General features: G+C 40.9%; 1 protein-coding gene across 8 annotated transcripts in view; it reads left to right on the forward strand.

Annotated features, from left to right (window-relative positions):
• Window positions 1–18377, forward strand: part of ARMC8 (armadillo repeat containing 8) — a 156244-nt gene extending 137867 nt beyond the window's left edge. For all 8 annotated transcript variants that reach the window (XM_040357394.1, XM_040357400.1, XM_040357399.1 and 5 more), the window contains 4 exons: window positions 2125–2220; window positions 9423–9495; window positions 13331–13424; window positions 17731–18377. In XM_040357394.1, coding sequence (XP_040213328.1) covers window positions 2125–2220; window positions 9423–9495; window positions 13331–13424; window positions 17731–17764 — 297 coding nt within the window. In that variant the 3' untranslated portion in view covers window positions 17765–18377. The remainder of the gene's footprint in view (window positions 1–2124; window positions 2221–9422; window positions 9496–13330; window positions 13425–17730) is intronic.
• The last annotated feature ends 6222 nt before the right edge of the window (window positions 18378–24599 follow it).

Below are 24599 nucleotides of genomic sequence, written 5' to 3' on the forward strand. Positions count from 1 at the left end.
TTCATTTGAGTCCAGCTGTGTTTGATTATACTGATTGGACTTGATTAGGAAAGCCACACACCTGTCTATATATAAGACCTTACAGCTCACAGTGCATGTCAGAGCAAATGAGAATCATGAGGTCAAAGGAACTGCCTGAAGAGCTCAGAGACAGAATTGTGGCAAGGCACAGATCTGGCCAAGGTTACAAAAACAATTCTGCTGCACTTAAGGTTCCTAAGAGCACAGTGGCCTCCATAATCCTTAAATGGAAGACGTTTGGGACGACCAGAACCCTTCCTAGTGCTGGCCGTCTGGCCAAACTGCTATCGGGGGAGAAGAGCCTTGGTGAGAGAGGTAAAGAAGAACCCAAAGATCACTGTGGCTGAGCTCCAGAGATGCAGTCGGGAGATGGGAGAAAGTTGTAGACAGTCAACCATCACTGCAGCCCTCCACCAGTCGGGGCTTTATGGCAGAGTAGCCCAATGGAAGCCTCCCCTCAGTGCAAGACGCATGAAAGCCTGCATGGAGTTTGCTAAAAAAAAGACACCTGAAGAACTCCAAAGATGGTGAGAAATAAGATTCTCTGGTCTGATGGGACCAAGATAGAACTTTTTGGCCTTAATTCTAAGCGATATGTGTGGAGATAACCAGGCACTGCTCATCACCTGTCCAATACAGTCCCAACAGTGAAGCATGGTGGTGGCAGAATCATGCTGTGGGGGTGTTTTTCAGCTGCAGGGACAGGACGACTGGTTGCAATCGAGAGAAAGATGAATGCGGCCAAGTACAGGGATATCCTGGATGAAAACCTTCTCCAGAGTGCTCAGGACAGCAAACTAGGCCGAAGGTTTACCTTCCAACAAGACAATGACCCTAAGCACACAGCTAAAATAACGAAGGAGTGGCTTCACAACAACTCTGTGACTGTTCTTGAATGGCCCAGCCAGAGCCCTGACTTAAACCCAATTGAGCATCTCCGGAGAGACCTATAAATGGCTGTCCACCAACATTTACCATCCAACCTGACACAACTGGAGAGGCTCTGCAAGGAGGAATGGCAGAGGATCCCCAAATCCAAGTGTGAAAAACATGTTGCATCTTTCCAAAAAGACTCATGGCTGTATTAGATCAAAAGGGTCCTTCTACTAAATACTGAGCAAAGGGTCTGAATACTTGGGACCATGTGATATTTCAGTTTTTCTTTTTTAATAAATCTGCAAAAATGTCAATTCTGTGTTTTTCTGTCAATATGGGGTGCTGTGTGTACATTAATGAGAAAAAAAAAGACCTTAAATGATTTTAGCAAATGGCTGCAATATAACAAAGAGTAAAAAATGTAAGGGGGTCTGAATACTTTCCTTACCCACTGGATATAATGCTATCATTTCATGCTTTACTTCTCTGATACACATGAGAGAGTAACACAAAAGGTTTCCTTTTGACAAATATAGTGCAGTCTAATATCAAACACATATACTTTAGTTAAAAGAGCAGACTCCTGCCCATACAAGTTTACAGCCTGAAAATCTAGAAGGTATATCATAGAGCCTGGGTTACAACTCGAGTGCTATGTATGGAGCAAATTTCTCTGTTCAAATAGAATATATGAATGTAATCAGCCGAATATATACCTTTTGATTGTTGTTATAAGCAAATCTGTGGTGGTCTTAAAATATCAAATTAACATTTGCAGTTAAATCCAAAAACGTAGATGTTGAGTTTGGGTCCACATCTCTCATTTCTTGCATTTTATTGTTCAGTAAGGCCATCCATCAAAGTAATAGACCATTAGTGAGTTGAGGTTAGATGTTACTTCCTAAAGTCTGTGTTTAGTTCTAGGTGTCTGTGCTTTTGGTTTTGCAAACATAGAATCAAAGTTATACGGTAATTAAGATCACCTAGCTTTCTTGTTAATTTTTTTCTTTACAACTACGTACTTTAAAATGTACCATTCTATATCACAATGTGGCCTACCAGCTGTTAGCACTGCTTTGCCTATGTAGGTTCCCATAAGAGTGGTGGTTAAGCTATCGTCTCCCTGCTAGGTTGTGTATCTACCATCATCTCAAATCTTAAAATGCCAAAAGGCAACAGTTTGGTGACAGAGGTGTAATAGGTTAAGTTTTTTATTTTGTTTTCTAGACACTTTGTATACTTGCTAATATAGCAGATGGTACTTCAGCAAAAGACCTTATCATGACGAATGATGATATTTTACAGAAGATCAAGTATTATGTGGTAAGTCAGACCTGTTTCTTGGCACCGTTTTGGCAATGTTATCTGTCATTTCTTTTAAGTTGATTTAGGAGCAGGGTAAACAGATATTTAAAGTGTATGTAAACCCTAACACTGAGCTTTTAATTGCTCCCTTTTGCCTTGTTAATTGTACCATTCAACTCATTTTGTTATATACCGTATTTATCAGTGTATAACACGCACCTTAACTTTAAGAGGGAAGTTTCAGGAACAATTCTTTCCACAGCCCCCTGCGTATAACATGCAGGCACAGTTTACTCTCTATTTTCAGGGTAAAAAAGTGAGTGTTATACGCCAATAAATACAGTGTGATTGAGATATATATATATATATTAAAAATTTGATTAGTGCAAAAAACCTGTTGCCCCTGCCAGAAATGTTGTGAACTGATAACTTACTATACTTTCTGCCTCTGCTATCATTTATCGGCTATTATTGTTCCCAGCTTCCTCTGTGGATTGCAGAACACCTTCACCCTATGTTATGGGGGAGAGTTAAGGGACAGATGTTCTGTAGTCCTGTTCAAGAGTAACGATGCTCCTCCTCTGTTAATACAGTATGGTGGGAGTGTGTTTTCACTCTAGAATAGAAAGTGTTCCTGGCAGGACCACCAGTTGAAAAAGAACACTAATGCAACCACCACATCTAAGGTCTGGCAAGCTGCAATATGTAAAAATTGTGTTCACTGGTTTAGATACATTTTAAGCCACATCTGTTGTGTCTTTGTTGCAGTTCTACCATTGCATGCTCACAATTTCTTTTCTCTCCACTTCAAGGCCAGCACTGTGTGAGTTATAGGTATTTCCTTTGTAAAATAAAATCATTGTTCAATTTGCCAACCGCTACATAAATGTATTGCATGAGCTATATAATGGTGCTGATATCCAAGTATAGCTGCACATGCTTTAATGAATTCTGGGTAACAGCAGGAGTCTGAATTTCGCAATGTGAAATACAGCCCTTTTAATGGCAAAAGGTGTTTTAATAATAATATACAATAATACAGATAAATGCATGGCTGCTTTATTACATTTCCAGTCACATCAAACTGACATCACAAGACTCCTTTAGACATCTTTTATCAGTCTTCCAAGGGGCTTGTCGCACTAGTGGCACGATCACTAATGGACCCCATATTTTCTTCTGGCTGGCCGGACCAGCAAGGCATTGCTCCATTGCTGCTTTCTTGTCAGTGAGTAAAATTCTGCAGTGTTTTGGCCAGCAAGTGAGTGGCAAACGTTTAGGCCCCATACACACCATAGAATCTATCCGCAGATAAATCCCATCAAATGGGTTTCTGCGGATAGATCCTATGGTGTGTACACGCCAACGGATATTTATCCGCAGATAAATCTCCCCTGGAATGGATTTCCAGCAGATAAATATTTGTCGACATGCACAGAATATCTATCTGCTGGAATCCATTCCAACGGATGGATCCGCTCGTCTGTACAGACTTACCGGATCCATCCGTCCAAAGGGATTCCCCGCACGCGCCGTAATGAATAGACGCATGCGTGGAATTCCTTATATGACAGCGTCGCGCCCGTCGCCGCGTCATAATAGCGGCGACGGCGCGACACGTCATCGGCAGAGGATTTCAGCGCGGATTTCAATGCGATGGTGTGTACACGCCATCGCATAGAAATCCTCTGAAATCTTAGAGAGGATTTATCCGCGGATACGGTCCGCTGAACCGTATCTGCGGATAAATTCTATCGTGTGTATGGGGCCTTAGGGAAGTGGTTGTTGCACCTGAGTAATTCTGCTTCTGTCATATTACCAGCAGCACCAGTGTTACATCAGCTTTGGAGCTTCTGTCAGCAGACTTTTGTTTAAGTTGGATACGTTTTGCATTCCCATAAAATTCTGTAGGAATACAAAATGTGCTTAAAGCAAGTTATATGCAGGCCAGTAGGAGGTCACATGCACCCGTCAATGAATTCTGAATGATGTTAGAAGCTGCACAAAGTGATACCAAAAGTGACTCTAACATGAGAGACGTAGGGGGCTGCCATCGCAGGCCACCTTCTAAAAGTGCTAGATGACTGGCTACAGTATGTTTCAGTCACAGTCCCCAGAACAAACATGCTGTGAATGAGTGTCATAAAAGTGTGCTAGACTTGTTCCAGATTGGCGACAGCAGTGAAGCAAAAGTATTCGAATGACAGTCAGAAAGCTAGTATTGTCATAGATGAATTCAGTAATGGCAGCCTCCCTCTTTCATGATGGTATCTTTGTAATCCCATAGGGCAGGGATATGCAATTAGCGGACCTCCAGCTGTTGCAGAACTACAAGTCCCATGAGACATAGCAGGACAGCCAGAAGCATTACACCCAGAGGTAGAGGCACAATGGGATTTGTAGTTTTGCAACAGCTGGACGTCCGCAAATTGCATATCCCTGCCATAGGGGTTGCCGAGGAAGAAGGCTGATCAGTTCAGCCTATCTTTGCATTTACTTCCTCTGAACTTCAGATTCCAGGATGTTCCAAGACCAAGTTGAAGTTGTAATCTTGCTTGTGTGTAATTGGTGTGGCCCACGTCTTCTTCCTTGTTGAAGTACCCTACCTGTAAAGCCTAGTACACACATGCCGAATGTTGGTTTCTATTCAACCAGCTGACATTTGCCCGTGTGTACGACAGTCGGTCTGATCGAAGCCAGCCTTTCGGCTGCTGTCTGTCAAAGAGGCATGACCAAAAAATGTCTGCCGATTGGCCAATAGCTGAGAGCACTGACCGGAGTGTTCTGGCAGGGGGGCCGTCCCCCTGTCAGAACACAATAGAACAGTAGGGGAGATCGCTGTACTAACACCACTTGGTACAGTCCTGCTGGGTTGAACGAAGAAAAACTACTAGTGTGTACTAGGCTTAAGAGTTCATTTATATAACATTTCCTAACCACTTTAGCCTGTACCTCTCATTGTAAAAGACAAGTGGTCCTGTGCTGAGCTGCTGTGGCAATGTTGTATTCCTCATGTGATTGACACATTTAGCCCTTTAGCAAAACCTAATTTCTGCTGCTTGCACCCACAACCTTGTTCTTGTGTGCAGTATCTACAGTTGAAGATCACAGGTAAGTCTAAGGCCCCGTACACACGACCGAGTTTCTCGGCAGAATTCAGCCAGAAACTTGGTTCAGAGCTGAATTCTGCCGAGAAACCCGGCCGTGTGTACACTTTCGGCCGAGGAAGCCGACAAGGACCTCGGCGAGGAAATAGAGAACATGTTCTCTATTTCCTCGTTGTTCAATGGCAAAAGTCGGCCCGCCGAGTTCCTCGGCGGCTTCCACACTGAACTCGACGAGGAACTCGATGTGTTTGGCACGTCGAGTTCCTCGGTCGTGTGTACGGGGCCTAATAATGTAGAATGATCAGTAAACTAAAAAAATAAATTCACTCCTGCTTACTGCCGCAGACCAGTTTAGGATGCATTCACATCTGCAAATGCACCCAACAGAGATTACATGAACTCCAGCGGCATTTCCCAGCGATTACATGCAAGTTACCACAATTAGCTGCAGGAGTCTCCCATTGCTTTAAACAGGATTGCCCCTGCTGGGGTTCTCATACGTAATCAAACTTTGGTGCATTCTCTGGTGTGGCTGCACCCTTAGAGCCCACAAAACAGCAGCCACTTTACAACCCTTATGACCTGGACAACTTAGACTAAATATGTGATGAAAAAGTTTTAAAAGCAGACGTTTTATCTTTGGGATGAAGCTCCTGTCATGAAGATCAGTTGCTTCAGAGATCTCGGCAGCTGAAGTAGAAAATTCTCACTTTTCCTGTATAAATATTGCTTGGCTTTGACCCATAGTCCACCTCCTCAACATCTCTTTTAGGAGGGAGTGTTAACAAAGATAAGAAATAATTATGACCGTTCTTCACTGACCTAAAACATTCATATGCATATCCTGTGTTCTGCCACATAAGTACATACAGTGAGGGAGAAAGTATTTGATCCCCTGCTGATTTTGTACGTTTTGTCCACTGACAAAGAAATGATCAGTCTATAATTTTAATGGTAGGTTTATTTTAACCGTGAGAAACAGAATAACAAAAATATCCAGAAAAACGCATTTCAAAAAAGTTATAAATTGATTTGCATTTTAATGAGTGGAATAAGTATCTGATCCCCTATCAATCAGCAAGATTTCTGGCTCCCAGGTGTCTTCTATACAAGTAACAAGCAGAGATTAGGAGCACTCTCAAAGGGAATGCTCCTAATCTCAGCTTGTTTCCTGTATAAAAGACACCTGTCCACAGAAGCAATCAATCCGATTCCAATCTCCATCATGGCCAAAACCAAAGAGCTGTCCAAGGATGTTGGGGACAAGATTGTAGACGCATACAAGGCTGGAATGGGCTATAAGACCCTCGCCAGGCAGCTTGGTGAGAGGGTGACAACAACTGGTGCAAGTATTCACAAATGTAAGACACATACAATAATTGTCACTCTCCCTCGGTCTGGGGCTCCATGCAAGATTTCACCTCGTAGAGTTTCAATATTCCTGAGAACTGTGAGGATTCGGCCCATAACTTCACGGGAGAATCTTGTCAATGATCTCAAGGCAGCTGGGACCATTGTCACCAAGAAAACAATTGGTAACACGCTACGCCGTAAAGGGCGGAAATCCTGCATCACCCACAAGGTCCCCCTGCTCAATAAAGCACATGTACAGACCTCTCTGAAGTTTTTTAATGAACATCTTATTGATTCAGAGGAGAACTGGGTGAAAGCAATGTGGTCAAATGAGACCAAAATCAGGCACGTGGACATCAACTTACCTTGCCATGTTTGGAGGTGGAAGAATGCAGCCAATGACCCCAATAACACAATCCCCATCAAACATGGTGGTGAAACAATATGCTTTTTCTGCTAAGGGGACAGGACAACTTCACTGCATCAAAGGTACGATGGATGGGGCCATGTACCGTCAAATCTTGGGTGAGAACCTCCTTCTCCCAGCCAGGGCATTGAACATGGGTCGTGGATTGGTATTCCAGCATGACAATGACCCAAAACCGCCGAAGCAACAAAAGAGTGGCTCAAGAAAAAGCACATTAAGGAGATGTGTGCAAACCTAGTGGATATCTACAAGAAATATCTGACCTCTGTGATTGCCAACAAGGTTTTTGCCAGCAAGTTTGAAGTCATGTTTTGCAAAGGGTTCAAATACTTATTTCACTGATTAAAATGCAAATCAATTTATAACTTTTTTGAAATGTGTTTTGCTGGATTTTTTGTTATTTTGTCTTACTGTTAAAATAAACCTACCATTAAATTGATAGATTGATAATTTCTTTGTCAGTGGGCAAACAAAATAAGCAGGGGTATTTCCTTTTCTCCTCACTGTACTTGTTCCAGGTCAGTGACCCACCTAGTAGTGAAGTAAGGATGACAGCGATGGAGTTTCCACACTCAAAAACAAGTCAGTATTAGCATCTCCTTTTATTGTGAGTTTTTCTGCACCGACCAATAGGTCATTGGATGAGGTGGGAGGATGGCAGAGCCAAGTTTGACCTGTACAGGAAAAAAATAAATGAGATTTAAATATATATCCCCAGCAGGCTCAAATGCTGGTTTTCATTCAAGGTAACCTCTGCTAATGCTTTCATAAACATGTGTAGTAGTAATTACCAGAGTTTGACTGTCTGGTTTTAATGGCAGGCACGTGGACATACCACTGTGCATGCAGATCTAGACCTTAGGGCTGAAGGACGCAAAGTCTCTCCTTCAGTTTCTGACTTTTTCCATGAAACATGTCGAGTTTGGCCTTTTCCAACACCCTTTCGCATAGCATATATTTTAAATAATAATTTGAAAAGCAATCCCTGGCCTGTAGGTACAGACTGCAAGCGCTGGCTTTTTTATTAAAATGCTAGATGCCTGGTTGTCCCTAGCTTCATTACTTTGGCTCACTGACTTAAAACAAGTATGCAGCAAGTGAATTCAAAACTTCTGATCTGTATAATTGCTACAGGTCAGTATCTTAGCAGTTATGCCAAATTGTCAACATAAAAGCCACAATCTTTGCATTTTCAGGACAGCAATGGAAGTTCATATGTCTATATATATATATATATATATATATATATATATATATATATATATATATATTATGCATAGAGATGAAACAAATCCTCCTATATAAGTTGTATCTGTCTATCTGCACCTTTAACTTTGGCCCAAGTTGGTTTCGTTTCCTACTTTGGGCCAGATCCACAGAAGAGATACGACGGCGTATCTCCTGATACGCCGTCGTATCTGAGTGTATCTATGCGACTGATTCATAGAATCAGTTACGCATAGATAGCCCTAAGATCCGACAGGTGTAATTGACTTACACCGTCGGATCTTAGGATGCAATACTTCGGCCGCCGCTGGGTGGAGTTTGCGTCGTTTTCCAGCATCGGGTATGCAAATGAGGTTTTACGGCGATCCACAACGGTTTTCGCATTCATTACGTCGTCGCTAGTAATTTTTTCCCGTCGCAAAGTTATGGCTTAACTTTAGATGAGCCATGTTAAAGTATGGCCGTCGTTCCCGGGTCGAATTTCAAATTTATTTTTTTACGCAAGACATCCGGGAATACGAAAGTACGTTACGCACGTCGCCGTTCAAAAAAATGACGTCACTTCGCGCAAAGCACGGCTGGAATTTCAAAACGGAGCATGCGCAGTACGTCCGGCGCGGGAGCACGCCTAATTTAAATGGTACACGCCCCATTTGAATTGGGCGGGCTTGCCCTGGACACCTTTACGTTACACCGCCATAAGTTTACACGCAAGTGCTTGGTGAATCAGGCACTTGCGCTGAAAACTTGTGGCGGTGTAACGTATAGACGATACGTTACACCGCCGCAAGTATATGTGAATCTGGCCCTTAGTTTTTTACTGCTTTGTCTCCAGGCCTACTCAAGCAAAACTGCTTTTCTGGAACGTCTCTGGGGTTTCCACTCTTTTATTTATTTATTTATTTATTTATATATATATATAGTGTGTGTGAGATATATATTACAGGCGCAGTCTTTTGTTATGTGTGTTTATTTTTGGTTTATCACCATTTCTTTACATTTCAGGCACCTGTTCATTTGTCATTGTCATGTTCTCAAAGCTTTGGACAATAAATTACTATTGAATATACAAATTATGCCTTTGTATTCTGTCTTCCCTATTACAGGGCCATTCCAATCTCAAACTCCAGCTGGCTGCAATGTTCTGCATAGCAAATCTCACGTGGAATGAAGAGGAAGGTAAGAATGTAAATTTGCATCACTGCTGTCTTAGAGTACCGATTATTGCCTGATCAGGCAAATTTCATATTTGTGCAAGCACCCCCACCTGAGTCATTTTGTTTGCCAGTCCTTTAGGATTGCTGCAAGTCTGCATGTTTATGCACACATCATTAGTGGTTGGTCCATGCGTCTAATGCTGAAGTCTAGTAGATGAGCCCTTTAAAGCTGCTCTTGGTGAACCTGATGGGGGGGGGGATTGGCCCATCCTACCTTTGTTATGCCTCAAATGAGTGATGGGAATCTCTTGACCAAATAAAGAAAATGAAAAAAGTTTTATGTAGAGCTACCTTTTTTATTGTAAGAACCAGATTTGAATATGCCTGAATGACAAGACACTGTTCATGCTGGTATTGCAGACACAGTCAGGCTTATTTACCAAGAAAGTTGAGAATCTTCACACAATTAATTGTGTGAGCATTTACTTCAATTATTCAATAATATGCAGATGAAATAAGTAAACTGAAATTCGTTTTTCACGTGGTTGGATGAATCAATATTTAAAGTGGAGGTTCACCCTAAAACAATTATCTAACATTACATCCAGCATACTAACGACATGTAAAGTATGCAAGTATTTTTTTTTTTTTTCGCCGTACATACCGGTATATTGTTATTTTTCCCCTGGCTTCCGTGTTCTGATTCCCGCGAGACTGGCCGTTCCTATCCCTGGGTTAGATGATTGACGTCTGGTGAAAAACTTCCCATGGCGCACAAGGCGCGTCATCAGTTTTCCGTAAATAGCCGACCTGCGAGTCGGCGCTATACGGCGCCTGTGCCCGCCGTGTAGAGCTGACTGCGCAGGCACCATATAGAGCCGACTCGCAGGTCGGCTATTTACGGAAAACTGGTGACGCGCCTTGTGCGTCATGGGAAGTTTTTCACCAGACGTCAATCATCTAACCCAGGGATAGGAACGCCCAGTCCCGTGGGAATCAGAACCCGGGGGGAAAATAAGAATATACCGGTATGTACGGCGAACAAAAAAAAAAAATACCTGCATACTGTACATGTCGTTAGTATGCTGGATGTAATGTTAAATGATTGTTTTAGGGTGAACCTCCACTTTAAACATTTGTGTGAATATTTGTGTGAATATTCTCAGCTTCTTCAGTAAATCAGCCTCAAAGCTTTATGAGCTATTGCCGCTAAGCCTTTTTCCCTTTCTTGTTTTCATTGCAACTTGCATTTTCACATATATAGAGATATATTTTTGTAAACAAAATTGCAGAAATGTTGGCACAAAATGCACATAATGTTTAACAAAGCACAAGCAATGATTATTACTTTACCACTATATATATTTTAGTTCTGCTTTATCTTTAGTGCGTTTAAATCATTGCTAGGTTTGTGGAAGACCTGAGCACTGTAAGAAGAGAAATAATACAGCAGCTATAGAGATTTACGGCAAATGATAGTTGTTGCCACACTACATTGGCAGTGGAAGTGGCTTAAAGATTCATTGTTAAATAGAACCTGAGCCTACTTGCTATAGCATATGATGCAGTCCGTATATCCATAAAAAGTGTTTAAATTAAATGAGATAGATACAATATGGAAGGGTTAGAATCGCTAATATACTTTTTATTGCTGTATTTTTTTTTTCCACTGGTTGATTCACCATCTCTGTGTTCTAATGGCTATTGTCAAAAAGAAAGAAAATTATGACAAACCCACAATTTTACAGATATCACCAGAACAGGGACTGTATTATACAGTCCAGCAATTAGAAGTAGCCTAGGACAATGAGGGTATGTACATTACAGCACAGCATACAAAGTATGGCGGTTAGGAGTCGTTGCTGACCTCTGAACTTTGTATTCTGTGCTGTATGTTGCACACTCCTGACTGTTTTCTGGGAGTGTACCAGAGGTCAAAAAGTCCATTATGCAGTAGTCGTTGTAAGCCGGATGTTCATTTTACAGTAGTATGTGGCTATCATGCAAAATTTTAAAATCTTAGCTGTACGCCTATAACTAGATGTTTCAAAACCCAAGTACACTATGCAGTACACTTAGGCCTCGTACACACGACCGAACAGTTTCAGCAGACATGTTCGGTCGTGTGTACGGCCGACCGGACCGGATTCCCAGCGGAGCGGACAGGTTTCCAGCGGACAAATGTTTCTTAGCATGCTAAGAAACATGTCCGCTGGAAGCCTGTCCGTCGGACATGTTCGGTCGTCTGTATGACTCACCGGACATGTCCGCTCGGCCAAAAGCCCTCGCATGCGTCTAAGTGATTCGACGCATGCGTGGAAGCATTGACCTTCCAGGGTCGCGCACGTCGCCGCGTCATCGTGGCGGCCACGTCACCGCGTATCCTGTCCGTGGGGAATTTGGTCTGATGGTGTGTACAGCCATCAGACCAAATGATCCTAGCGGACATGTCCGATGGAAACGGTCCGCGGACCGTTTTCATCGGACAGATCTGCTGGTGTGTACGAGGCCTAACACTATGAAAACCAAGGCGTTTCAGCAGCTCCAAGAGGTAACATTATACCACCACTACGAGGTAGATTGTTTTGTGATTTTAAAAATTCAACTTTTAGATTAAAGTGGTTCTAATGCCTTGGTGTTGTTTACTTTAATGCATTTCTTGCATGAAGGTAAAAAACACCCTACTAACCATTTCCCTCCCCTCATCTTTAAAAATGTAACCTGAGATTGTCAACGATCCAGTGCCGTGCCCAGCTGCTGTCTTCTCTCCCCTCTCTTCCTCTTCTCACAGGGACTTGGGCAGCAGCAAGAGCCATTGGCTCAAGCTGCTGTCAGTCAAATCCTGTGAGCAGATTGGGGAGACCGCATGTCTATAGACGCACACAAAGTGCTCGGCCTGTAATAAGCTGCTTCCTATGGGGGTACACCAACAAGAGGAGGCATCTGGAGTAGTGGCAGAGGACCCTGGAATAGGAGGATCGAGACGGCTCTGTGCAAAACCATTGTACAGAACAGGTAAGTATACGTTTATTATTAAGAGATTATTTTTTTTTTGCATTTACAATAATAAATAAAGCAGGAATCCTGTTAAATTAAAGTGGTTGTATACCCGCAGATATTTATTTTTTTAAACCTGTAAGGCAAAAGGCATAATGAGCTAGTTTGCACCGCATACTAGCTCATTATGAAATACTTACCTTAGAACGAGGCATCGGCAGGTGTTCCTGGTCCACCCCGAGGGAGCTGACATTTTCCCTTAGCGTATCTTCCGGGTATCGCGGCTCCAGCGCTGTGAGTGGCCGGAGCCGCAATGTCGTCACTCCTGCATTTGCGTGCAGGAGACTTCTTTCAGCAAAGGTTCGGCAGCGTCTGCCGGACCTTCAGCGGGCATTTAGAGCGCATGCGCCGCCGAGGTCAGCGCCTGCTTGCAAAGGGAATATCTCCTAAACTATACAGGTTTAGGAGATATTCTTTGTACCTACAGGTAAGCCTTATTATAGGCTTACCTGTAGGTAAAAGTAAAAAAAAAAAAGGGGTATACAACTGCTTTAAAAATCTAATCTAAATATTTTTTTTAAAACCAGGACCTATTAAAATTTCTAACTATTGCTCCACAATACTTTTACCTTTTTCCTTGCAAATGACAAACTGCTAATATGCAGTCTAGGGCCTAACCCTGAAGTGTATTTTGCCCATTAATTTTATTTCTACATTCTTCCACATGGAATAGTTTTGCAGTGCAGTACCTAAAATGTCTCTGGCACCTACAAAGGAAGTCAGAGGATTAGAGCTCATGATTCTGTAACCACTTCTACACATCCCTCCAAGTTTGCCAATGTAGTATCTTCCCTCCACAGGCTCACAAGAGCGTCAGGATAAGCTGCGAGAAATTGGGATTGTTGACATTCTGCACAAACTGAGTCAATCGACAGATCCAAACCTCTGTGACAAGTAAGTATGCTTGAAGCACGCAGTGAATGTATATTTACGTAAAGCCCCTCGAAAATCCATGGTAGTCCCAACACACACTTTTCACTACACTTATGAAACAGAAACTGGAGTTGAAGGAAACCATTTCTTTCCTATAAAAAAAAACTACAGCCTTGATTTAATATATATACAGTTGTGTGAAAAAGTATTTCCCCCCTTTCTGATCTTTTATTTTTTCTGCAAATTTGTCACACTTAAATGACTCGGATCATCAAACAAATTTTATAATTACACAAAAAAAAAAAACAGAGTAAATACAACACACAGTTTTTAAATGATGGTTTCATTTATTAAAGTGGAGTTCCACCTAAAAATTGAACTTCCGCTTAATCCACTCCTTCCCCCCTTACATGCCACATTTGGCATGTAATTTTTTTGGGGGGGGAGTGGGGGGTCAGGAGGAGTGGGACTTCCTGTCCCACTTCCTCCTTCTGCCGAGGGGCTGGTAAGGCGAATAGCTTAATCGCCTTATTGCAGCCCCTCCCTGTAGGCGAGCGCCTGTCCAATCGGACGGCGCCGCGCCACTCGCGCATGCGCAGTGGGTGCCTGGCCGTGAAGCCGAAAGCTGTCACTGCCGGTTGCCCACACTAGGAATGAAGACGCCGGCCGGTGAGGAGCGGGGCCCCGGCCGGCGTGTCGCTGGAACCGTGGAGCAGGTAAGTGTCTGTTTAATAAAAGCCAGCAGCTACACTTTTTGTAGCTGCTGACTTTTAATAAACTTGACAAAAAAGGTTGGAACACCCCTTTAAGGCAAAAAAGCTGTCCAAACCTGCCTGGATTTATGTGAAAAAGTAATTTCTAGCTAAACCTAATAACTGGTTGTGCCACCCTTGGCTGCAACAACTGCAATCAAGCATTTGGGATTACTGGCAATGAGTCTTTCACATTGCTGTGGAGCAATTTTGGATCACTCTTCTTTGCAGAATTGTTTTAATTCAGCCACATTGGAGGGTTTTTCAGCATGAACGGCCTGTATAAGGTCATGATACAGCATCCCAATTAGATTGAAGTCCGAGCTTTGACTAGGCCACTCCAAAACCTAAATTTTGCTTTGTTTGAACCATTTGGAGGTGGACTTGCTGTTTTGTTTCGGATAATTGACCTGCTGCATAACCCAAGTGCTCTTGAGGTCACGAACTGATGGCCGGACATTCTCCTTTAGGATTTTCTGCTAGAGCTCAGAATTCATGGTTCCATCAATTATGGCAAGTCGTCCAGGTCCTGAAGCTGCAAAGCAGCCCCAGACCATCACACGTCCATCACCATGTCTGACTGTTGGTATGATGATCTTGTTATGACATGCTGTAATAGTTTTATGTCAGATGTAACAGGACGCACCTTCCAAAAAGTTACATTTTTGTCTCATCAGTCCACAGAATATTTGCCTCAAAATCTTGGGGATAATCAGTATTTTTTTTTTTTTTGTAAATATGAGATGAGCCTTTTGTGTTCTTTTTGGTCAGCAGTGGCTTTGGCCTTGGAACTTTCCCATGGATGCCATTTCTGCCCAGTCTCTTTCTTATTGTTGAATCATGGACACTGATCTTACATGAGGCAAGTGAGGCCTGCAGTTCTTTTAGATGTTGTTCTGGGTTCTTTTATGACCTCTTGGATGAGTCATCGTCCTGCTCTTGCATTAATTTCTGTAGGCCGGCCATTTCTGGGAAGGTTTCTTGGAACCACTGTTCCAAGTCATCAGCATTTGTGGATAATGGCTCTCCCCATGGTCCACTGGAGTTCCAAAGCCTTAGAAATGGCTTTGCAACCCTTCCTAGATTGATACATGTACATTACTTTGTTTCCAATCTGTTCTTGAGTTTGTTTAGATTGTGGCATGATGTGTGACTTGTTGTGATCTGTTAGCATGCTTCACTTTGTCATACAGCTTCTATTTATGTGATTTCTTGATTCAACAGGTCTGGTAGTAATCAGGCCTGAGTATGGCAAGTGCAATATAACTCGGCTTTCCAAAAAATTGTAGTTAATCACAGTTTATTCATGATTCAGCATGGGAGGGGCAATTACTTTTTCACATAGGTCAAGGCTGGTGTGAACAGCTTTTTTCCCTTAATAAATGAAAACATAATTTAAAAACTGCATCTTAGATTTACTCGGGTTATCTTTGTGTAATATTAAAATCTGTTTGATAATCCGAATCACATTAATCTGTTACAGAGTGATGAATGTGCTTACTCTATTACGAACGGTAGTTTTACCAGAACGAGCGCTCCCATCTCATAACTTGCTTCTGAGCATGCGCAGGTTTTTCACATCGTTAAAGCCCCCACACACGATCATTTTTTAAAACCCGAAAACGACATTGATTAAAACGTCGTTAAAAAATAGAGCATGTTCGATTTTTTTTTTTCCACACACACGGTCATTTTAAATGACATTTTTAAAAAACAAAACATTTTTACAACCCGGAAAATGATCGTATGTATGCGGCATAAGAAATATGCAAAAAAAAATGTAATCAGAAAGTGGGACAAATACTTTTTCATAGCACTGTAGCTGCCTGCAATTATCTTTGCCAAGTACAGTGGATATAAAAAGTCTACACGCCCCTGTTAAAGTGTCAGCTTTCTGTGATGTAAAATAAAAAACGAGACAAAGATAAATCATTTCAGAAAGTTTTACACCTTTAATGTGACAACGTATTTGAAAAACAAACTGAAATCTTTAAGGGGGGGGAGTAAAAATAAAAAAAATAATGTGGTTGCATAAGCCACACCCTCTTATAACTGGGGATCTAGCTGTGTTCAGAATTAAGCAATCGCATTCAAACCCATGTTAAATAGGAGTCAGTACACACCTGCCATCATTTTAAAGTGCCTCTGATTAACCCCAAATAAAGTTCAGCTGTTCTAGTAGGACTTTCCTGACATTTTCTTAGTCGCATCCTACAGCAAAAGCCATGGGCTGCAGAGAGCTGCCAAATCAGAGGGCTCTCATTGTTAAAAGGTATCAGGCAGGAGATGGATGCAAAATAGATTCCAAGGCATTAGATATACCATTGAACACAGTGAAGGCAGTTGACATTAATGTAGCACAACAGTGGCACTACCAAGAACTGGACGTTGCCTCCAAAATTGATGAAAAGACGTAAGAAAAGGGAGGCTTCCAAGAGGCCTACAGCAACAATAAAGGAGCTGCAGGAATATCTGGCAAGTACTGACTGTGTGGTACATGTAACAACAATCTCCTGTATTCTTCATATATCTGGGCTTATAGGGTAGAGTGGCAAGACAGATGAAGAAAAACATCCAAGCCCGGCTAAATTTGGCAAAAACGCATCTAAAGTCTCCCAAAAGCATGTGGGAAATGTGTTATGGTCTGATGAAACCGAGGTACATTTTTTGGCCTTGAATCCAAAAGATAACTTTGGCACATCACTAAAAGAACACCATACCCACAGTGAAGCATGGTGGTGGCAGCATCAAGCTTTGAGGCTGTTTTTCTTCAGTTGGAACAGGGGCCTTGGTCAAGATAGAGGGAATTATAAACAGTTCCAAATTCCCGTCAATATTGGCATAAAATCTTCAGGCTTCTGCTAGAAAGCTGAGCACAAATAGGACCTTCAGCTTTCAGCGTGACAACGACCCAAAGCATACATTCAAATCAACAAAGGAATGACTTCACCAGAAGAAGATCAAAGTTTTGGCATAGCCCAGCCAGAGCCCAGACCTGAATCCGATTTGAAATCTATGGGGTGATGAAGATGGCTGTGCACAGGAGAGGCCCTTGCATTCTGACAGATTTGGAGTGTTTTTGCAAAGAAAAGTGGGCAAATCTTGCCAAGTCAAGATGTGCCATGCTGATAGACTCATACCCAAAAAGACTGAGTGCTGTAATAAAATCAAAAGGTGCTTCAACAAAGTATTAGTTCAAGGGTGTTTACACGTATGCAACCATATTATTATTATTTATTTTTTATTTTTTCTTCCCTCCACCTAAAAGATTTCAGTTTATTCAACTGAGTTGTACAGTTTATAGGTCACATTAAAGGTGGAAGTGTTTTCTTTGTCTAATTTTTTATTTTATTTTTACATCACAGAAACCTGACATTTTAACAGGGGTGGGTAGACGTTTTATATCCACTGTGCCTTTATGTTGTTTACTCCAATTCTTTGCTCCTTTTGAAAAAGCCTATTCACAAGTAGATAACAATTTGAGAGAGAAAAACAAAATGTTCCCATTGTATTTATATGCTTTGCAAAAATGATTTATTTTCTTAGAAAATTGTTTTTCTATGTGCTTTCTCTAGGGCAAAAACCGCACTACAGCAATACCTTGCATGATCTTGGGGGAAAAAATGTTGGCCTTCCATACACCACTTATTTTTCTTACACCACCTCTTTTTCACATCACCTATGGATGAACAAACTCGTCTGGCTCCCTAGTGCACACAGTCACCTTGGACGTCTTCACGCAGTTTGTGACACATAACGGAGCGGACGTTGCAGAATGGACTACTTTCTATATAACCCTTCCAGCCCCCAATGGATTATTGGTATTCATTTCTTTTGTTTTGACATTTTGGGGGATTTTCTGAGCTATTTGGATTTTTAACGGTGTTGCTGCAATCTATTTTGTGTGCGTGGCTAAATACCTCAACCTCTCAGTTTTTCCTTTCACTGCTTGCACACCTCCTAAGACTTAACATGCAACAAAACTTGGATTTTTTTTCTCCATTTTTATCCCCCACCAACAGTTTCCCAGGGCAAAGGATTTGCTGTACAAAAAAAAAAGTTCTATACAGTTTGTAAAATGTTATTTAATAAAAGTGTATAAATATAAATATATATAAATATATATACATGCACACACGTGCAGGACAATAAGTGCCCCTAAAGTTTATGTTAAATTTTTGAGCGTACAGATATTTGTAAGTAAAATATATGAATTTCTGAAGTGAGTCTTTGTATATATTTTTGGTTTTCTACAGATAATAGACTGCCTGTGCAATCAAAGCTGAATGCATTAAATTTTGTAACGCTTTTTTGGGATTTTATTTACATTACTTATGTGAAGCTGACTATTAAAGGCCAGCAAAAAAAATCGTGACTTCTGCTCTTTAAGGCAGTTTGTATTTTTGTAATGAGTTTTGGTTGCATTGCTAAAACAGTACTGGTTTTTGCAAGCATCTGAATATGCATTTAGTTAAAGATGATGTTCAGAAAATGAAGCAGTTTTAAAAATTTGCAGTCTTATTAGGGGTTAACTCCAAGTTGTATCCACCTCATTGACTTTTCTCTTTTATTTACTGTACATTTTTACTAAGTATCGGTGGTATAGCTATTATTATACTTCTGGTGTTTTGATGCTGGACCTTTGTGTCATCAATCCTGCAGCTGCAGAATCATGTGCAGAAGCTCTACTCCTCCTTTCCTCTTACCCAATCAAAGAAGGCTTTTTATTACATTACCCTTTCACAAAAAACAAAGTATTCTGTGAATGGACAGAGGAGGATAGAGGTAGGCAGTGTGGCTCTGCCAGAGTGTTGGGAGTATGGTGACAGCAGTACTTCCAACACTTGGCAAACATGGAAATAGTAAACGAGAGATGTGGCATACACCTTGTTGTACCTGAACCCTTTTAAACCAGCATTCCGCTTTAAGTACAAGGTGAAATAACAGATTTGATGCCTAGAAGACACTCTCCTGCTGCCCTGATCTCACCACTGGAAATTCCTGCAAGAGTTTAGAATTTCTTGAAGACAAGGGTATCCCAGGCTTCTGCACCCCCATTCACCAGCTTATACAATCGTAGGAATGAAACATGGATATCCATATATGAGAGGTTCATCATTTTGTTTTAATCATAGAAACGGCATGAACAAGCCTTAAAGGGCAACTCTACTTTCGTAATGGGAAAAAAAATGGCAAGTAAAGAAAAAATAATATAGCGTATACAATTGTGACACAAGTCATATTGTAATTGAATGTTATTAAAAAATAAATTTTCTTTTTAATCTGCAGCTCTGTAATTTTCTGAAAATGCAATGCAATAGGGCCACCTGGAGGTGTCCTGTACACATGTGTACAGAACGCCCCCAGCAACATCATTTCCTGCTTGTGTGATTGTGCAGACTTCTGGGAAAATCAGTAGGCCAAAGATACAAGTCAGATTTCAGGCATCCCCTGCGACAAAATTTCATTTTTTGGAAAGATACTCCAAATAGGAAATCACAGCTAAATGGGTGTAGGCTCAGTAGCTTTCCTCATTAGAGCCCTGCAGGTGCATATCTGATTGATCATTATGAAACCACTTCCATTAGACTCGCTTTCCCACATGGACACAGGGAAACATCAGAATAACAAAAGGTGGGATTCTACAACAATGTTTGTTAAAATCCCTGCATGTACATAGATCACCCAGGGGGAAATGTTTTCTTTCTCAACAAAAGTGGAGTTGCACTTTAAAATTCACCTGCATCAGAGTTCAAGGCATTTTTCATCCTGTTTCTATCATAATAATTAAATAAAGAAGCTCTTATATCTGAAGGTATGTGTGCAGTGAAGATTAAAATTGTAGAATCTTGCACCAACTCCAGACTGGAGGTGAGCCTGTCTCCCTAGCGGTAGCATAATTGTTGTACTCTACGCGAGTGCTTGGGCCTGGCAATTGGCCATTCTAGCAGTGAGTAGAGAATTATTAAAGGTCAGGGGGAGCATCATGAGTTTCCCTGCACCCTCAAGTACTGGGTGTGTCTCAAAGCCCTGGCTATAGATTGGGGGGTGTTTGAGCCAGAGTGGAGTGCAAGTACAGCCTTCCTATTGTGCCTCCTGTGCAGCAAATCTTATGCAAACCTTACATACTGCAGATATTGGGACTCCATATGAACTCAAGCAGTCAACTGAGCAGCATCTGTCAGACTTCAGGTAACCTCTTAGCCATTACTGTCAAGCTGAGGGGAAAAAAAAGACTATGTAAAGACCTGTGTTGACAGGCTTGTGTTTGCACTAGAACTGCTTATTTCCCATACAAATATGGAGACGCTGGTTGATACAGCTTAGGAGGTAAAATGCAGTTCAGAATGATGTCAACTGCGCCTGTCAATGAAGTCTTAATTCTTGAGTTGAGTTGTATCTTAATATAGCGCGGTCTTACCCTGAAGGGTCCCGACGCGCATAGTTGAGTTCCTGGGAAAAGAGGACCCAGGAACCAGAAGCAGCACAGAGGCAGAAAGGGCCGATTCTTAAATGGTACCAAATGCAGTATGCTCTTTGGTGCATTAAGCTTGCATTAGCCCATCAACACATGCCTAAAGCACATAGACAATTCCTGAAGTTAAATAAATGGCAAAGGAAATCTTTCACAAGTCTGTGCATGTATAAAAGTTAAAAAGAATGGATATTTGGATGTTTGCTTTAGTTCCAGACTGGTTACCTTAGTCAAAGTTCATGGAGGGCCATAAACAACCCAATATTGCAGCCATTGCTTGTGATAATTGGACTGGTTCTGCTATCCTACTGAAGGATAACCAATGTTTCCAGCAATGGTTTGGGGCATTGATTACTGAAATCTCTGCAAGCTAACCTGATTTGTCACTCTCTGGGCAAGTTTTACAGTGGGCAAATATAGCACTGCTTTGAAAGATTTGCATAAGAGGTGGATATCATCTGACCCATATCCTGTTTTGTTTATGGCCACCTATAACAGATAAATGGAACAAACTGGAAAACATCCCTTGAACGGTATGCTGCCCCAATTTGTTTTTTTTATCTGATAAACCTATTATCAGATTGGCAACATGCTTTTTCATTTCTAACATGCTGTCTCGGATATGCATGTTCGCTGCATACAAAAAGAAAAAATGAAATGCACAATCTTAGAACGTCTTTGTCAACTGTGAGAAACACGCTGTGATCCTGTCACATGGTACACCATACGTGGTTACAAGGTCTTGTATGATAGGAGCACACAACTAGTAAAACTTTATTTTATCTGGTTTGAACAAAGCCACTATCTTTTATCAGACCAAGTATCAAAGAATATGATTATACAGTAACTGAACTTGGCTCAACTATGGCTGTAAATCCAGCATCAAGCCACCCCTCCCACCAGAGTGGGTCTAATTTGCAAGGTACATCTAAGTGGCTGTTATGTAAATGTATACCCTAAAAGATGGTGGCATGCTGGCTTATTCTTTCAGAGAACAGAATGGTGTTTCATAGTCCACTCAGCACAGCCATTGATAATCAGACATTCTATTGCACATTTTAAACATTCTGATTTCAATAGTGTCTGCAGATTACATGGTATCGGGGAGCAGCCAGCTGTAGAATCACAGTATTTCTCCTCTTTGTATGGGGTGTATTACTGTATATTCCACTCAGGAGCAGGTACATATACAATTCTAAATGTTTCACTTAAAGCAGCATTTTTGGTATTGTCTATAATGACTGTAACTACATTCAGCCAATATGACAAATTGTAAAATGTGATGCATGATGTTTTTATTTATTTATTTTACGTTCGAGCTTGATGTGCCTGGTCATTTATGGTTTAAATGTAGCCTCTGACGTGTTTTTTTTCTACCAATGCACTACTTGATTTCTCCTGCAGATGGAGTTCTTACATCACTGCATACTCCACGACTGCTGTTTTTCAGGGGTTTCAAGAGGAAAAACATTGATTTTATTAAAATAAAGAAAATGAAAGAAGCCTGTATTTACTATTGATCATCTGAGAAGCTGGATTGCAAAGTCCTGTGGAGTGTTCCCGGGGTAGAGGCAAGCTAAATATAAATTTGTATGGTTGACATATGCAACTCAGAGGCTAGTTTACAGAGATCACAGGTATATACTGTAGGTAGCTCATTCTCTATAATGGCAATAGCTGATATGGCAGTATTTTGTTGCTGTGACCAAGACATAAAGGTTACAGGTCTGCTGTGATGTAGGGTAATTCAGTTGGTCTGGGTTCATACAGAGCGAACACAATGAGCCTTACTATCAAAAGCACTCTTTCAGGAGCAGGAGTCATAGAACATATTTACTCCATGTGAACAACTTTTAAGCCATCCATAAATACAGATTTTATATAAACTATTTGCTTTAGAAAACAATATCCACTGACCACTCAAGCACTGCCCAAGGGCTCTTGCCACTAGGGGGCCCCCATCAGGGTTGCCAGCCTCAGGAAAACCAGGGACAGTATGTAAAAATCATTTTTTTTTTACATCTGTCCCTGAAATGTCCCTTACCGATGTCCTTTTGGTCTATAAATCCCAAGATTATAGCTGCCCCGCCTCTTCAGTACCTTCTCAGTGTGCGTGTGTGTATGTATGTATACTGTATGTGTGTGTGTATACAGTACTGTGTGGCCCCATAATCTCCTATTGCCCGGGGGCCCCATGAGTTGTCAGTCCGCCCCTGTTCATTGTCCATATTTGGATACCCTTTCAGTCCATCACAAAAAAAAGTAAGGGGCGATTAACTCCTTGATCATGCCAGTGAACATATACAGTGCTTTATGTTTAATCATATTATGTGATTTCCCTTTATCAGTTATTTTTATAAATTTAAGCAGGCAAAAGGTCCATATAGCTTACAGTTGCTGTAAAGACAGACCCACCATATACCTTAACATGTTAAATCCAATCTTGCAATTTTGTTTGGATTTGCCAACAATTAGTTGTTGGTAGGTGCTATGAAAGAGATTGTAGAATCAGATTTTAACATGTATGATCAGCTTTATAATTCAACCAATCTGTATGCTATCAGTTTTCTCATCCCATTTATATTGCAGTTAAAGACCTTTCTTACATAGCATCATTCTTGGCAGGAACTTTGGTATTCACACAAAAAATCTGCCTACAAGGGGATGAAAAACATATTTCACATATGTTCATTTCTAATGTGTTCCAAAAAAACAAGGGGCAAGTAGTATCTCTTAATATAAAGTGACTCTTATTTTACATTTTGCCATCTGTACATTTTTAATTTGATTTTGACTGACACATTGAGTGTACTCAATAGGTTTTAAAATGTAACATCTGACAATTCTTGGGGTCTCCTGAAATGAAGCATCACTAGTACTGTAGGAACTGTAACGTATGCTAAAATTGTATGTCTTCGCTTGCTGTAGTGTCTGTGTTTCTACTTTTACAGCACCGATGCCCTCTGATTTACTTATAGGTCAAATTGCAATAAATTCCATCTTCCCTAGTTTCTATTGTGCTTCAATGAGCTGTTGGCAGTCATGCTGACACAAGTACAGGGGGCCCAGACATTTAGTTTAAGGTCACAACAGCATCGGACGCAAAAAAGTTTGTGCAGGCTTTGTACTGCCTGTATGACCTCCAGGGTAGTCACAGCACTTTGCTTTAGCCATTGTAAACTCCCCGTAGAGAAAGAAAAATGTGGAACCTTGTTTTCGATTTAATCTTTTATTCCATTTTAATCCCATTTTATTTTAGCTGACTTATTTGTGAAAGTTCAACTCCAGAGCTGCTATCGTTGTTCTTGCTTCTCTATTTATTGAGTCACTTACTGCACAAGTTTGGAGAAAAAAAGGTCAGCAATGGCAGCTTCCATTTTTTTCACAAACCCAATAAAGGAGGAGTAAAATAGAAATGCAATGAACTGAAAGTCTGAATTCTTTCAAACTCTATTTCTGTTTAACCAATTTGATAGCAGAGATTTGTACACATTAAGGCAGTGATTTGTAAAGCTAGAACCAAACTGCAAGGACACTTTACATATACAGAAAATGGAGAAAATTATCCTTATTGGAAATCTAATGGCATGTACCAAAAAAAAAAAAACGTACACAAGTATTTTGCATTGTACCACTCACTGGGTTATATTATGTGAAAAAAGAACAGTGATTTTGATAATTCAACCCACATAAAGAAACCTAGGCAGGTTAAATTGTATGAAAGCCAATTTAAATTAATTAAGCTGAGGGAGGCAACTCAACAATATTTATACATCTCATGGAATTGGATATTACTCTAATGGTCCTTATTCAAAATAATCCCATGTTAAATTTGATCCCACATAGAAGATGATGGTTACAAAATGCAATACCAAATTTTCATACGTACTCTCTAGCAACTAAAATACTTCTCAACCAAGTGATTGATTGTTGTATAAAAGGTGGAATGCAGAGAAACAAAGAATCCAC

Source organism: Rana temporaria, chromosome 6 (genome assembly GCF_905171775.1).
Source record: "Rana temporaria chromosome 6, aRanTem1.1, whole genome shotgun sequence".
Taxonomy (NCBI): Eukaryota; Metazoa; Chordata; class Amphibia; order Anura; family Ranidae; genus Rana; species Rana temporaria.